General features: G+C 46.1%; 1 protein-coding gene across 2 annotated transcripts in view; it reads left to right on the forward strand.

The window, feature by feature from the left end:
* Positions 1-15679, forward strand: part of Galnt18 (polypeptide N-acetylgalactosaminyltransferase 18) — a 332475-nt gene that overhangs the window by 303576 nt on the left and 13220 nt on the right. For both annotated transcript variants that reach the window (XM_063251907.1, XM_003465699.5), the window contains one exon: positions 14209-14373. In XM_063251907.1, coding sequence (XP_063107977.1) covers positions 14209-14373 — 165 coding nt within the window. The remainder of the gene's footprint in view (positions 1-14208; positions 14374-15679) is intronic.

The following is a 15679-nucleotide window of genomic DNA, read 5'->3' on the forward strand; positions in this document are numbered from 1 at the left end:
TAATACGGAGTACGGTGCTCACCCCCATAACTAAAGGCAGGATGGGTCATTGACTGACACTGTGAGGGCTGCCCAATGGGTGTACAGGAAGTTGCAGGTCTTTTTTGGGGGGAGGTACTGGGGATTGAACTCACCACCTCACACTTGCCAGGCAGGTGCTTAAGCCACTGAGCTAAATCCCCAGCCCCCAGTGGCAGGTCTTGATGGATGAGGCAGACTGCCTGGGAAAATATGAGGGAGAAGAACGTAGACAGGGGACATGGAGAGGCCAGGACAGAGAAAATATGGTAGAAAGGAAAAAAAAAAAAAAAAAAAAAAGATTGGCTGATCCTTAAGGAAGGGATGTTTTTAGAGTAGGACAAAGGGGCTGAGATATGTATGTGGGGAGAAGGAGGAGGGGAGGGCAGTGGCAAATCTGTCCCATGTCCCTAATGGCAGAATCAGCAGGTTCAGAACCATTCACGAGAGGCAGTGTCCTACAGGAAAAGCCATGTGGGGGGAAGGGACTGAAAAAGTCCCATTGGTTGGAAAGGACCGTGCTAGAGAGACACTGCTAGTTTGATGAGAATTTCAGAAGATGCAAATAAAGGCTTAGGAAGAAAGATGAACTGGGGAAAAAGAACAGGGCATATTAGGGATGGCGAGGATGAGAAAAACCCCAAAACACAACAAAATTCAACCTCATGTAATGACCCACTTAGTGAATTTCCTTTATTGAAAGTAACATATTCTCCTGAACTAGGCAATTTATCACAGTACGTGTTTGAGGCCGATGTCATCTGGAAAATCTGTGCAATGTGCTTTCCACCATCACTTGCACAGCAAGATTCTTCCTGGCAGATCAGAAAATGAGAAGCAGAGTGATATATGGAGAGGAGACCATTGAGATGCTCTGCCAGGGTGCCCTAATGTGGCAGCTTCACGGGGGGGCTCCTCCTAGAGAAATCTGGAGGCTAAGGAAAGCCCACAAAGAGGCCCTTGAGAGAGTGCGAAGAGGGAGTCGTAGAATCTCATGGGGAAAAAACATCTCCTTTTACTGCAGCCACTGCAGTGACCCTTGTCCCCAGCTTTTTGTTTTCAAGAAAAACCACATACTTCCAATGCTCTGTCTGTACTGGTGACAGCCGAACTCTGTCCTCATCACCTCCCATAACCCCAGGTTTCACGCTGCACTCAGTGCAGGAATAGTGGCATTGGGCAGCCTCCAGTTTGCAAGGGGACAGTTCGGAGTCCCTGCTGAGGAGGAGGAAAGAAGGCTGGGTTACCGGATGTTTGGGAAGCCTCCCCGGAGAGCTGCCGCTGGCCCTGGAAGGAAAGAGCAGCGTGTGCACCAGGAGAAGCTGGACAGGGACAGCACATAGGACCGGGCCCACTGGGGCACACAGACAGCCAGGGCCTACTTTCTTTGCTTTCCTTCCTTTTTCTTTCTTTCTTTCTTTCTTTCTTTCTTTCTTTCTTTCTTTCTTTCTCCTTTCTTTCTGGAGGAGGCAGGATGTGTTGTGGTTGACAGATGAGATTCAAAGCCAATTGATCTGAGTTCAGGCCCAGCCCTGCCACTCTATCCATTCATTACCAGTTTCTTTTTTCTCACCTAAAATTGGAGAAAACACTCACTCTTACCCGGAAGTAGGGTGAAGATTAACCAAATGTGTATGGAATGTATTTAGCAAGTTTGACATCTGGAAAGAACTCACTAGAAAATACTATCATCTTTATGATTTTATTTTCTTCAACCAAGAGGGCACAAAAAGAAACGGCAGTGATTTCCTGTCTCCTGCTTTCTGTGCCATATACTTTGCAAACCCACCTGAAACCTGAGCTGCCTCTGGTGGTGCACTGTCACTATTAACAGATGCCTGCACTGAGTGGGCAATCGCACCTCTATGTTTTGAGCTTGAGAGGCTGAAGTGAGCAGTTTGGGCTGGGCTAGGTTGGAGCTTCCTGGTCTCAGCTGGGTTGCACAGGCACCTGTGGTCAGCACCTGCTGGACCTGCTTCTGGAGCCTGGCTGCCTGTCATGTGGAAGGAGGGGGCTTCTGGGTCACATGTGTGTCATTGCCCAGCATGTGGGACCAGGCTTTTTTGCATGGTGGCCCTGATGGTAATTCCTAAGGACACTGAAATTTGTGAGTGCTTGTCTGATCTCTGCTTGTGTCAAATTCGCTGTGGAAATTACATGGACTGAAGTAGGTGACACCGCCAAGCCCAGACCCGAGAGTGAAAAGAATAGATTTCACCCTTGGAAGGGAAAGCTACAGAGTTGCCTTGCAAAGTGGTTTGTTTGCAGGGATGAGGAAAATCTGTGGGCTTTTAGCATCTCATAGTGCCCATTCTACTCATTTTGTATTTCATTCAGCTGCTCACTCACTAAAAGCCATCTATTGAGTGCCTTTCATGTGCTTCACTAAGAAAGGGATTCCTGAAAAGAATGGCCTTAATTTTCTAACTAACACCTTCTCTGTCACAGCACAGTCCATCTGGTGTCACTGTCTGAGCCCCTAACGTGCAGTAAAGACATGAGCTGGGACTGTGTTTTGCTCCTCAGTAAGCAGGTTATATCTTGCTCCTGGACAAGGGAGATGGAGATGGTGGTAGAACAGGCAACGCAGAGAGATTAGTGTGTGCAGATTAGAATCGGCACCATTATTTTATCCCCATGGACTCCATTTTCTGAACTAACTTCTCCCTTCTGAATCTAAAGCTGTACACTTTATTATCTGGCTCTTCCCTATATCTTCTGATTGCTGGGATAGCTGGAGAGTCCAGAGCCCACACTGACTGTACCCTGAAATACCTGTTAACCCATATATTCATTCTCTCTTACTGGGAGCATCCTATGCTCTTCCTAGGGTAGCATAACACAACTGTTGTATATCAGCAAGAGACAGAGCTTCCTCATTTTCTGTGGGGGCCAGGGAAGGGTTAGGCCTGCACAGACTCTGCCCTAAGGACAAAGAATAAAAATCTTATTCAGGAACAAGCCCTCTTTTTTCTAAACCATTTACCCCCATGGCCATATTAAGAGAGGTGCCCAAAGTACTGGTCCAAAAAGGAGCAGAGGGAAGAGTATAGGAATCTTGGAGTAAGAACTATAACACTCAGGAAACAAGCCTGAGGGAATTTCAAAGCTGAAGTTCTAGTGTTCTTGGAAAAATTTATTAGTACGTTAGTTTGATCAAAAATATGCTTTGAGTATATGATATATTTCTAGAAGGATGTTAAGTACTAAAAATAAAGTGATAAGCAAAACAAATATGGTCCCTGCCCTCAAGGAACCTGGGATTTAACAATGGGTGACCAGAGTTATGCAGTGTTAGCTAACACCCAGCACTAATCAGTGAACACGACTGTTACTCTGTTTTTACTGAACAGTTGACTGAGAGATTGACCGAGTAAATTGTGTGTAGCCACTTAGCCAAAGAACAGTGGAAGCACAAGCATGAATCTAGATGGTTTGGATCTGGAATCAATCTTCCTGGAATCAACCCTTTCTGCTTCCCCATATTAGACCAAGTCCCTTTGGTAAACATTTTCAGAGTCCCTGTACTTTACCTAAAAGCACACATAGTATTTCATAACTCTATTTCGATATGATGATTCAGCAAAGGAGCATAGCAAAATGATTGTCAGACGGTTCTGGCTCTGTTATGCTCCAGTAGCTTATGACCTCTAAATCTCAGTGGCTGACAACAAACACTCCTCCAACTGTGCAACATGTCGGTTTCTTTTCTGACCTTGTTTCTCTTTTGCACCAGATCGTAACAATGGCTGCCTCTTTATCTATATGCACACACACACATGTGCCATGTTATCAGTCTACCAAGATACTGCAGGCACCAGATTTGCGGACTGTTTCCCTGCTGCCTAAGAGAGGCCACTGTCTTTCCAGTCTCCAGTGGTGTTTTCCTCAGGACCAGCCTTCTGCCACCAAAGTCCATATTTCTTTTTATAGGGTTTGGCAGCATCCATCCTCATCCAGGATCTTTAGGCTGAGCATCTTCAAATCCCAGTGCCTTATCACTAGAAGTGCATATTGTTGCTCATAAATAGGTCAGCTTCAATTCTGTGTCACCCTGATTTTTTTTCTAGGCCCAAAAGAGCCCCACCTATCTGGGGTACTACAGGTACAATGATAAAAAAAAAAGAGAGGCAGTAGGTCACAAGACTGCTCTTAAAGCTTCTGATTGGAAATAATATCTATCAGACTTCTTATTACTGACATACAGTACCCTTCACCCACAATTTAAAGAAGGAGAGGTTTAACTTGGCTCAGATTTCAGGAGATTCAGTCCATGGTCAGCTGGTTCCTAAGCAGGAATATCATGGTGGAAGCATATGGTGGAGCAAAGATGTATACTTCACGGCAGCCAGGAAGCAGAGCAGGGGAACAGGGCAGAGAGAGAAAGACCAAGAACCACATAACAGTACTCACATTGACCCAGATCACACCGAAGTGTGTTTTGCTAATCCCGCAGATGGTTCCTAGGCCAATCAAGATGACCCAACTAAGATGAACCACCATATGACCTTACTCCTCCTCCTCAGTGATTTGGTCAATGATAAACATAGGTCACATCGGACATTAATGACAGGGGTTGTACAATAGCTCAGGAGAGAGGTGCACAAGGAGGAGCCTTGTGGGCAGGACAGGGGAGATTTTAAACACAACAGCAGCTATGAACCTAAACTAAATGCTGCAGGCCTGGCAGTAGTGCTGTGTGGCTGCTTTTCTGGCTGCACGGTGGGAGACAGAAGCCAGACTCAGCTCAACCTTTTCTATTCAGTCTTAAGTTCAAAGACATTTCCTTCCTGTTGCTCAGCAGGCACAAATAGAATCTTCCAGACAGGCCTGCAGACGCTGCTCAGGTCACATCTAGCCCAACCTTGCTTTTCACGTCCCCTGGCTGTTTTCCACTCAAAAGACTAAAATCCCTCAGATGTGCTAAAAAGCAGAGGACATAGACTGAGGCATGGCACTCTGCAGACCAGCACCGTGCTGCCCAAACTCTGTACCTCGGCTTTTCTTCCTCATCCCACTCTGCCCCACGCATCACTGTCTCCTCAAGCCTTGGTGGCTTGGTTTACTGTGTTCCTCTTCTGGGAACCCTCTGCCCTTGACGGTTGTGTTGGAAAGCTAGTCTTCTCCCAGGATGTTCTCAAACTTCGTAGCTTGCTCACTTCCCTTGCAGGGATCATCACTGCAGCTCTGAGGCATTGCAGCACTGTGTCTAGTCATCTGCTTTAAGTCTAGCCAGAAGAGCGTCCTGTGCATCCTTCTGCACATGGCCAGCAGCTCTTTCAAGAAGGAGCATATCATGTTCCTGGCTCAGGCCTGCTACCTTAGTGGGGGTGTTACTGGATCAAATCAGATCCATCACTGGCTGATGGGCTCAGCCCCAGTCACAGATCTCTCCTGCAAAAACTTGGGGAGTCAAGGGCTTGGTTTCAGCTGTTTGCCCTGCACCCTGCAAAATGAGTTCACAGGGAAGACGTTGAGCTGAAAACCTTGCCTTGCACATTTATGTTCCTTTTCAGGGATGGCAAAAAGGGGTTTCTAAATGCCTTCTATGTCCCACAAGAGCCTAGTGCTGTGGCTGGTGAGGAGATCATTTTGGAAGTCAATCTCCTTATTCCTGATTTAACATCAGTGCACTGTGGCCCTCAGCACAGTAATGAACCTTTGTGTCAAGGGGTTAATGACCAATAACTAAGCCCTTAAATCAGCCCACCCTGTCTGCAGAGATGCCTGAGGCTCATTTTTGGCTAAGGAGCACAAAGAGCCCATTTCTAATACACATTCTGGATGTCACAGTCACCATTCTGTAAATTGAAATTTAATAAAGCAAGGCTCTGCTCCCTTCTCCCTCCTCAGCTCCCTGCCATTTCTGGCACCCTGCCTGTTGTTTCCTTAAGCCTTCACCTACAGGCCAGTCCAGCTGGGCAGGGGCCACAGAGATGGAGGGGAGGTGGTGCCGGTGGACCAGCAGCCCCTCCCTGGAGGACATTTACTTCCCCTCTTGTGGGCACCGTGGTCTGTGTCTGACTTGCCCTTACCCAGCAGTCTCTGTGGCCAGATTAGAGGTTATCAGTGTTTTAATCTTCACACCATCTTCAGTTTACAGGTCAAGAAACCAAGGCTCATAAAGGCTTCCCTGCTAGGAAATAAGAGGCAGATGTGTCAAGGGATACCCTGGAGCCCTCCCTGACTTGGAAGTCCAGGTTGTGTTCCACCAAGCCACCTTCTTCCTAGACAAGTGGTTCTCAAATGTTTGCATGCGCCAGACTTCCCCAGAGGGCTCATTAAAGCCCTGGTTTCGGAGCCCCGCTCTGAGTTTCTATTTCCTCAGATCTGAGGTTGGCCTCAAAACACATGCATTTCTAACAAGCTCTCGTGTGATGCTAGGGTCACACTTTGAGAAATAGGGTCCTGAACAACAATAGTGCTTCCTCACCACTTGGCCACCCTCCTCGGAGTCTTAAAAGAAGTTCCCAGGGGGCTGGGAATACAGCTCAGTGACACAGTACCTGCCTGGCAAATGTGAGGTCATGAGTTTGATTCATGCTACCAAAAGAGAGAGAGACAGAGAGACAAAGAGATAGAGAGAGAGATATTAAAAGAAATAACCCTGCAGAGAAAGATTAAGCTTTTCCCCACAATGGGGGGTGGTGAGATTTACAATCCATGTCATAAATTTTACCCCTTTTTTGTTCTTAGGCTGCCCAAAGTCTCCTTAATATAGCTGATTTTCAACCCTGGCTGCATGTCAGAATCCCCTGGAATAAATCTCCATGCCTAGCCCCAACCCCAAAGCAATGGTTCATAAGTTTATAACTCTTCAGTGGACTCTGATGTAGCACCACCAAGACGGGACCTTAACTTGATTGTGTTAAGGAGCTCACCTTAAGGAGCCTCTTACATTCCATTTGCTCTCAGATTTTCCTTCTCTCCCACAACCCAACCCACAGTTTAGCTGTCCCTTCTGTGAGCTTTACCAACCCTCACCCCCATTTTTACACTTTGCAGTCTGCCCATTATGTATAACTTTTAACTCCATAAATTGTCTCATACCTCCACAGAGACCTGGGAACACTTGAACACGCAAGTGTTCAAACAAATGACCATAAGGATGCTGGTTCATCTGGTCCCTCCTCACACAAGGACTTGGCAAGCACAGTTGTATCCTCCCTGTGGTGGGTTCCCAAACTTCCTAGGAAGTGTCCCACCGTGACTCTCCCCTTTCCACCCTCTTCCCACTTTCCAGACTCAAGAAGATGTCAGCCAAATACCGCCACTGCCACCCCATGCCAGAGACTCAGGGAGATGGTGTCTCTACTTGTCTCTAAGATGTCTCATTTTCCAAGAGCATCCACTCCCCAGCCTACCAGTGTTGCCAAGGAAACACCAACTAATAGAGGAAAACAGCTACTTCAGTGTACATGCACACTGTTAGCAAGAGCCAGTACTTCCACTGTGCCTCAGAAACTTTATATTATTAAGCACCTTAACTCTACTGTGCTCCACATTCTGCTTCATGAGAAGTCCATAGAGGCTAAATGTGATGTGGACCCTAGGTAGCAGAGGGGATAACTGGCCATATCAAAAGAGTACAAAAAGTGGGCCTGGTTGAGGTTGGGGGCAGAAGGTTAGAGCTTCTCATGCAGGTATCTGCAGAGTCTATGTGGTGAGGTAGAAGCTAAGAAAGTTTCATTGAACCTTAATATCCTCCTTGGAAGGACACCCAGTGTTATAGAACAGGGGGTATCAAAGTGTTTTAAGGAGGTCTTTGTAACCTTTTGTTCACACAAAATGTTCCATAAAGCCACATGTAAGAAAGCCAAAAGCAGATCTATCCAAGAACCTCACTCACAGTGGCCTTGGGGGTGCAGTGCCAGCAGCTGGTAGTGTGGCCCTGGCAGTGCCCTTAGATGAGCTCAGGTGGCCATTGGAAACCGTGCTCTGTGCCTGAAAGAGTCTCACTAATGTCTTGAGGGGTGGAGGCGGAACCCAGGCTGAAACCAGGTGGAGGGGCAGCCCTGCTGAGGAATGGGGGACCCTCTGAGCTGTTTGCTTGGAGGGAGGCTCAACTATGGACCTCAAGGACTTCAGGGAGAGGAGACCAAATGACTACCCATGCACTTCAGCCCTCATACCTCAGTTTCCTTCTCCTCACAAACAGAAGGTAACCATGAGCATATGAAGTACTTGGCAGAGGTTCTGCAGTGTAGTGTTCTGAAAGATGTTCTCTTCCATTCCCAGGGACAGAGTTCCTGTCATTGAGGGGAAGATTAATGCATGGGGGGGGGCATTTTATGGAAGGCAGGAGGGCAAGGCCCTGCATGCTGCCAGGGTAGAAGGGCTGCTGAGGACACGCTGGCTCCCTCTGAGTCCCACAGGCTGGCCTTGCCTGGGCTGGGGGGTGCCTGAGCAATGGGAACCTGGGCATCCTTGTCTTGGCTCTGTGGCCCTGAGGATGAGAATATATGACCAGCAGCTGGCCCTGCAGCTTAACTTTTCCTGACAGTTCTTAGCCCTGGCCTGGAGAAGAGGACTATTACCACTGGTCTGAGACCCAAGATAAACAGATGTGTTTTTTCTTACAGTCATAGGTGATTTTTCTCTTTCTCTATCAAGCATCAGAATGAAATGCTGTTGATCTGGTTTGCAGCCCTGCTGAGTTGAATGAGTCTGAATGGAAAATGAACTGAATCAATCACTCCCAGCTGAGGAGGAGCAGAGTGGTCAGATGTCATTTCTGTGCCCCTGGGTTTTGTAAAACATCCAGAGACAGCGTGACAGCACACTCCAGACCTGTTGCAGGAGAGCTGCTGCTGTCTTAGCATTTGGCATATCTTTGCCACAGGCCTTTGCAGGGTCCCTCCAGCCTTCCAGTACTCTGCTCCCAGGTGACACGAAGGAATGGCTTGGATGCCAGCTTCCTGGCTCTCTCTCTTCCCTTCTATCCTACACATTGGGGCAGAAAGACTGCAGGGAGGTGGGTAAGCTGTCCCTCTGGGATTTCTGGAATCAAATGGCTTCAGCTACAGGTCACCAATTGTGTGACTTTCGACACATTACTTAATTTTTTTGTGCTTTGGTTTTCTCATGTATAAGATGAGGAATAATGGATATATAGGTTGGGCATCCCTAATTCAAAAAATCCAAAATATTTCCAAATCCAAAACTTTTTGAGCACCCACATGAAGCCATGAAGTAGAAAACTCCACAGCTGACTTCATATGAGAGGCTACAGTCAAAACATGGACAGTAAAATGATCACAAAAAATGACCTTTAGGCTATGTGTCAAAGGTGTATATGAAATATAAATGAGTTTTGTGTTTAGACTTGGGGCCCATCTTTGAGATAACTCATTATGTGTGTATACACAAATGTCCCAAAATCTGCAACCCAAAATACTTGTCATCCCAAGCACTTCAGATAAAGGATACTCAACCTGTACCTGGCTCACAGAGTTATCATTAGGATTATATAAGACAAAGCATGTAAATCACTTCCTATCTGGCACATAGTAAAGACTAAAGATATCTCAGCAATTTTTATTAACAGTGTTAAGTTGGAGATTCACAGCAGTGACTCTTGGGCTGAGGGTGCTGCCCTATGCATTGTAGGATGTTCTGTAGCTCCCCTGACCTGTACCTACTCTATACCAGTAGCAACCCCTCCCTGTCATGGCAACCAGATATCTGAAACCCAAATATCCCGTGCTGGGCAAAACTGCCCCACCACACACACCATTGAGGACTATAGCAGAGAACCTCTGTGCTTGGGGAACCTGCTGACAGCAAAAATGGGACATCTTATATAAACTATTCCCCCTGTTTTTGTGTTCAGATCATTTACTGATTTGACACACATCTGAGTTTCTGAGATGTCCAAGTGAGGACTTGAGAGAAGTCTCTTTGACAAATCTCTCTCTGATCTGCTGGCTTCGTGGTTACACCAGTCAGAATGCACTTTATTGTTTGCTTTTTAAAAACCAAACAACCGTCTGTCCCTATTATGATTTCCTGGACTTTGGAGCAATAAACAGCTCTAGTGACAGCTGTGTCAGATAGTAAGTGAACACACATCTCTCCAAGCACCTCCCCAAGCACTTCAGAACAGTTAAGTGGATACAACTGATTTCATCTATTACCTGGGTAGTCACTTGTGTCTGTCAAGCCCACCTGGAAAACAAGAACCAGGCCTTGATGACAGAGGAGGAGACAGGGATGGAAATGAGTGGCCCATGGCCGTCCTTCTCTTGCAGCCTATGCTCCTGGGCTTCAGAAAAAGAGACTGTAGTGCCTTCTATCCAAGACCATGAGCAGGCTTACACCTTTTGGAATGAGGCCCCACACCTTTACAAATTCAGGGAATGCTTTATGAGTTTCATTTCTCTTTTCAAAGGTTCAAAGTAGATGAAGGAACTAGGGCCAGTTTTCATAATGTAATTAGGAAAAATTTTCCTGGTTGTGGTGGTTTCTCCAATTTGACTGTGGCCTCTTGTGTCAGTTGCTTTTGTCTCATTGCTGAGACAAAATGCCTGACACCTAAAATGAAGGAAGGAAAGGTTTATTTAGCTGACAGTTTGTGGAGATTTCAGTCCATAATTTGCTGAGTCCGAGACATGGCAGAAAGGCAATGGTTCTTGGTGGCCAGAATATAGCAAAAATAACAAGGGAGGAGCAAAAAGGGAAGAAAGCATAGAGAAGACTTTCTGTGGCTTATATTGCATGTAGCCATACTCATCTAGGGTGGATGTAACACCCATACCCATAATCCCAACATCTGACCATGAATTAATCACAAATTCTAGAAGCCTGCCCCCATGACTGCATTAGGCTTTGAGGGGACATCCAGACACAAACCATAACATTCCTCTAGGATGAGGATCATAGGTTTCTCATCTCAGTATCCCCTAGAATCCAACTTGTGACTGCTTGTTAGTTAGTTAGTTGGATAGATGAATAGATGGATGGATGAATGGATGGATGAACTGATGTAGCTATGCACAACTATGAATTTTCCTAAATTCTGCCAGGTGGAAAATTCTTCTTCAACTACAGTAAGCTGTAAGCTAAAGCAGATCATAGGTTTTCCTTAGGTTGTGACCTGAAAATCCAGACCACAGAATAAACAGTCTCAGGATAACAATTAGAAACCCATCTCTTCTCCAGTATAGGTTTAAAGCCCTCTGTGTTATAGTTATATTTCCACATCGAGCTGGACATGGCACTTTTGGCTTCTCCTCAGAACTTTGGTCATTATGTTCTCTCAGGTCTGTTACTAAGCACTGTAGTAATTTTGATGTCTACATCGATGGATTCACCAAATGTGATTAATTATAAGGTGACCCCAGCATTTCAATCTGAGCTATACTGAGTGTATTCCACCTGTGCCTCCAGATGCACTTTCTATATTTGTTATTCCATTGTAAGAAGCAAGCTTTCTGAAATAATTCAGTGGAACCATTTATCTGGCTTCCAGCTGAGTTTGGTCAATAGGCTTGCCCACCACATTAGAGTCACTGGGAAGGTAAAGCTGGGATATACACAGCCTTCCTCTCAATGCAGCCCTTTTTACAGAACTTCTCTCTTATCATCTCTTTGGATCTATGGCTAGTAAGGGCTACATTGTCATCTCCAGGAAGCTATACTAGTCCTGTAGTTCCCTGACACTCTACACCTTGGAAAATGGTGCTTTGTTCCAGCCATCTAGAATGTACCTTTGTTTCCTATTGAGACTTTGACTCATGTGCTGACCTAAGACACTTGTGACTGAGGGGTGACCCTGTCTGCCCTCAAGCTCCAGTGAAAGTAACATGTCCTTTGAAGGACCACCATGTATTTTCACTTATTCAATCCCTTTGTACCATGTATGCATTTTTAAAAAGTTTTTGTCAACCACTCCTTTTACTGAAGCAAGAAATACTTCACTTTGCCATTTTTAATCATTCAATTTTTGCCAGTGTCAGAACACTTAAAAAGCTCAAGAAGGACCCTACTGAATTCCAGCCTAAAGCATGGAAAAGTGACATCTGTTTGCTTAAGAGGACCTAATCTTGGGAAGGGAGAGGACAGAGTGTCAATTCCTTTAGCAATTTTAGGTCTAGAACTCACAGAACTCTATAACATCCTGCTCACAGCACTTTCTAGGTTCAGATTTGAGAGAAGTTATGGAAAACTTTGAAGATCCAGGGTCTTGTGGATTTCCTCTAGACCAGGACCAGACTAAAGCCAGTGGGATGGCTCCCTTGACTTACAAATTCCATTTGTTCCCAAGGTCTGGTTGTAGCACAGATTGTCAGTTAAAGACTCAGGCTCCTCTACACAGCCTTCAAAGTCTCTCTCCTAGATACAGGCAGATCTCAGTGTCCATAGAGAGACAGTGGTCTAGAATTTTTCAGTTAACCCTATATAGGAAACAGTGTTGTTATGTTCCTTCCAGAGCTCCTTAATGGTTGAAACTGTATCTGAGACCATCTGGAAGCATAAGTAGCCAGCATCTGAGTCATAATTCAAGACTTTGGTCATAAGTTAAAAATAAACTTCTGATCATAACCAAAGTTGTTCATATGTTCATAATTTTAGGGTCCACGGTAAAGTGTGTTTGGAGCAGAGCCATTTGTTTCTGCATCATTTGTGGGTGTGTTTCTGCTACAACAGAGTTAAGGTCGCAGAGACTGCATGGCCCTCTGTGCAAGCGTCAGGTGAAGCCAGGTCTGACCACTGTCCTTCCAGAGGTCTCTAGGGTAGCCTTGGCTGGCACATTAGTCAATTTTCACAGTGCTGGGACACAATACCTGATACCTACACTTGAAACAAGGAGAGGTTTAATTTAGCTCATGGTTTCAGGGCATTCTGTCCATACTCAACTGACTCGAAGGCAAAAATATGACAGAAGGGCATGATGGAGCCATGATTCTTAATTCATGGTTGAAGGAAGCAGAACAAGAGAGCAATGTCAGAGAGGAAAGGGGCCGGGGACCACATGTAGTACCTATGGTCGTGTCTCCATGGCCCACCCAGACACACCCAGAGTGTGCTTTACTAATCTCCTAGAGCAGTGATGGTGAACCTTTTAGAGCTTTCAAACATAACAAACAGCTAATGCTGTAGGTTCATCGCCATGGTCTAGGGGTTTCTTAATCCAGTCAAGTTGACCTATGACAATTAACAGCCACAACTGGAATCTGTGAACTTGGATTTGGGGAGAGTTCCCATCACAACTGAGAAGAGAGCTTCTCCATGCCTAAATTGTTGGAACAAACACTGCTGTTCATGCTGAACGCCTGTTTTCCTATGGCAGTCACGAAGTTAGGTGCATACCAGGCAGACGATGCCTATGCAGCTAGAAGCCCAGAGCTGAGGCTCTGACTGGCTTCTCTGGTAAACAATACTTCACAAACTTTGTCCCAAGTCATTGCTGGGGAATAGAGCATACCCTGAGTGACTTGACTGGGGCAGGACTTTGTGAGTTTGTGTCTAGTCCCCCCAAACCTTTTCCCTTTACTGTTTTGCTATGTATCTGTTTAATATAATTAAGATTGCTGTGCAGATCGCTATGTGTTGGGTCCTGGGTCTTCTCTGAGAATCTCTGAATCTGAAAGTGCCTAGGGTGACAATCTCCACCCAGCACACCCTCAATGCCAAAACTACTTGCCATCTGTCCCTTTAAGGAAAAGTTTCCCAACACAGGCTACGTACAACCTTATTTGGGATAGAAATCCTATGTTTCTTATCTCCCATCCCACAAGACCCTGGGCTCCCTGGAAGCCTGGCCCAGGCCTTTTGTCTCTGTGTCTCTTGGCCAAGCACAGCATCTGCACAAAATACCTACCGAGGAAGTTAGCAAGTCTGTACCTAATGGATTCAAGAAGCACTTTTTAAACCATGAGTGGTGAAATCAATTTAAAAGGTTATGGCCAATGTTTTCCAATGAAAAAATAGAATGGAAAATATCACAGTATATTACATAGAGTAAGCTTAAGTTTTATTTCTCAAAAATATTGTTTTAGTTATACCCATGGACAAAATGCCTTGCTAACAGATAGTAATGTGAAGGCCACTCGCTAGATGTAAAAAATCTAGGGTGTTCTCTAACCGTGACCTCTTTGCCGGCTGCCTGGTGACTGACTGTCACCATGTACCTTCCCATTCTTGTGCTCTGGATTTAACCTCTTACTGTCTCCTTCCCACCACCCCCAGAACGTGTACTACACAAGCAGCCAGCAGATCCACGTGGGCGTGCTGAGCCCCACAGTGGATGATGATGACAATCGGTGCCTGGTGGATGTCAACAGCCGGCCTCGACTCATCGAATGCAGTTATGCCAAGACCAAGAGGATGAAGCTCCACTGGCAGTTCTCTCAGGTAAGAGCTCCAGAGCCTGGAAGCTGATAGGCTCCCGAAGGAAGGCAGACATCCAAAGGCGTGCTGGGATGGGAACGCAAAATCTCTCTGACTTTAAACCTTGGCGTGTTTTCTACACAGACACCTTCTCACAGAGTCCCGTGTCCCAGGTCCAGATAGCACTGGGTCCCTGATCTGAGACTTTTCACCTGGGTCCTACTATGGGGTCACTGTAGGGACAAGGAGGGTTCCTAGCAGGGCAGTATCTCAGGGCTACTTAGGAAGAGCAAACCTTGCTTTAGTGACCGTAGAACATGAAGTCTTCCTCAGCCCATGGCCCATATTTGACTTCTTGCTCTTAGTCATGTGTCTCCCCATGATAAAGTCATTTGCAAAGACCTAGATGTCCAATCTGAAGGAAAGCCTTTGCCTTTGCTCAAGCATCTGCACAAAATATCCACGGAGAAAATTAGCAAGTCTGTACCTAATGGATTCAAGAAGCACTTTTTAAACCATGGGTGGTGAAATCAATTTAAAAGGTTATGACCACAGAGTCCCAAAGAATCTCCTCCATTAGAGTCCCTCCATTCGGACCACCTGAGGGGCTGTGCACTGTGGATGCTCTCAGGGATGTCAGGAAGGAACTAGGGGCTTGGCTCATCAGACTGCTTGGCAGAACCCCTGGCTCAAGCCTCCCAGCAAGCTGCCTCCACACTGATGAGGTAGGAGACTGTTGCAAGGACAGTCTTCTGCAAGCTAGCCATGCCTCCATTGCAGTTCTGACATCATTACTGTTCCCTCTAGTAGGAGGTCATAGAGGGACCCCCAGCTACATCACATTCCACAGGGAGCCTTTGACCTATGGTTTGAGTAGGAGAACCACTGGTCTTAGAGAGAGCCTTGCTCAGGTCCCAGTTGGGTGGGGAAGCCAATACGAAGCAGCAAGCTTTAGTCAAGGTCACAGATTTAGTTGCTAGAGAGCAGGAGCAAAAGCACAAGGCAGCAGTTTGTGGAACCAGGAAAGCAGATGCAGGAAGGAGCACAGGCAGCCAATGGAACACTTCCAGGCAGGCAGAGGACACAAACACGACAGCATGAATCCTGCCTAGTCCTGCAAAACAGGAGGCCAGGGTGGCAGTAACAGGAGATGATGATGACTTGCAGCTGGGGCCTGGGACATGTGTTGTAACTTTAGGGCTCTCTCCCAATAAGACAGCAGCTAAAGTTCCTACAGTGCTTACTGGGTAGCAGATGCCAGGACCTTGGCATAGATTAACTCATTTGATCCTCACAACTGTGTGTGATTACTATCATTACTCTAATTTAC

The sequence above is a fragment of the Cavia porcellus genome, unplaced genomic scaffold, assembly GCF_034190915.1.
Source record: "Cavia porcellus strain 051 isolate PalLab524CR breed Dunkin Hartley unplaced genomic scaffold, mCavPor4.1 scaffold_6, whole genome shotgun sequence".
In the NCBI taxonomy this organism is placed as follows: Eukaryota; Metazoa; Chordata; class Mammalia; order Rodentia; family Caviidae; genus Cavia; species Cavia porcellus.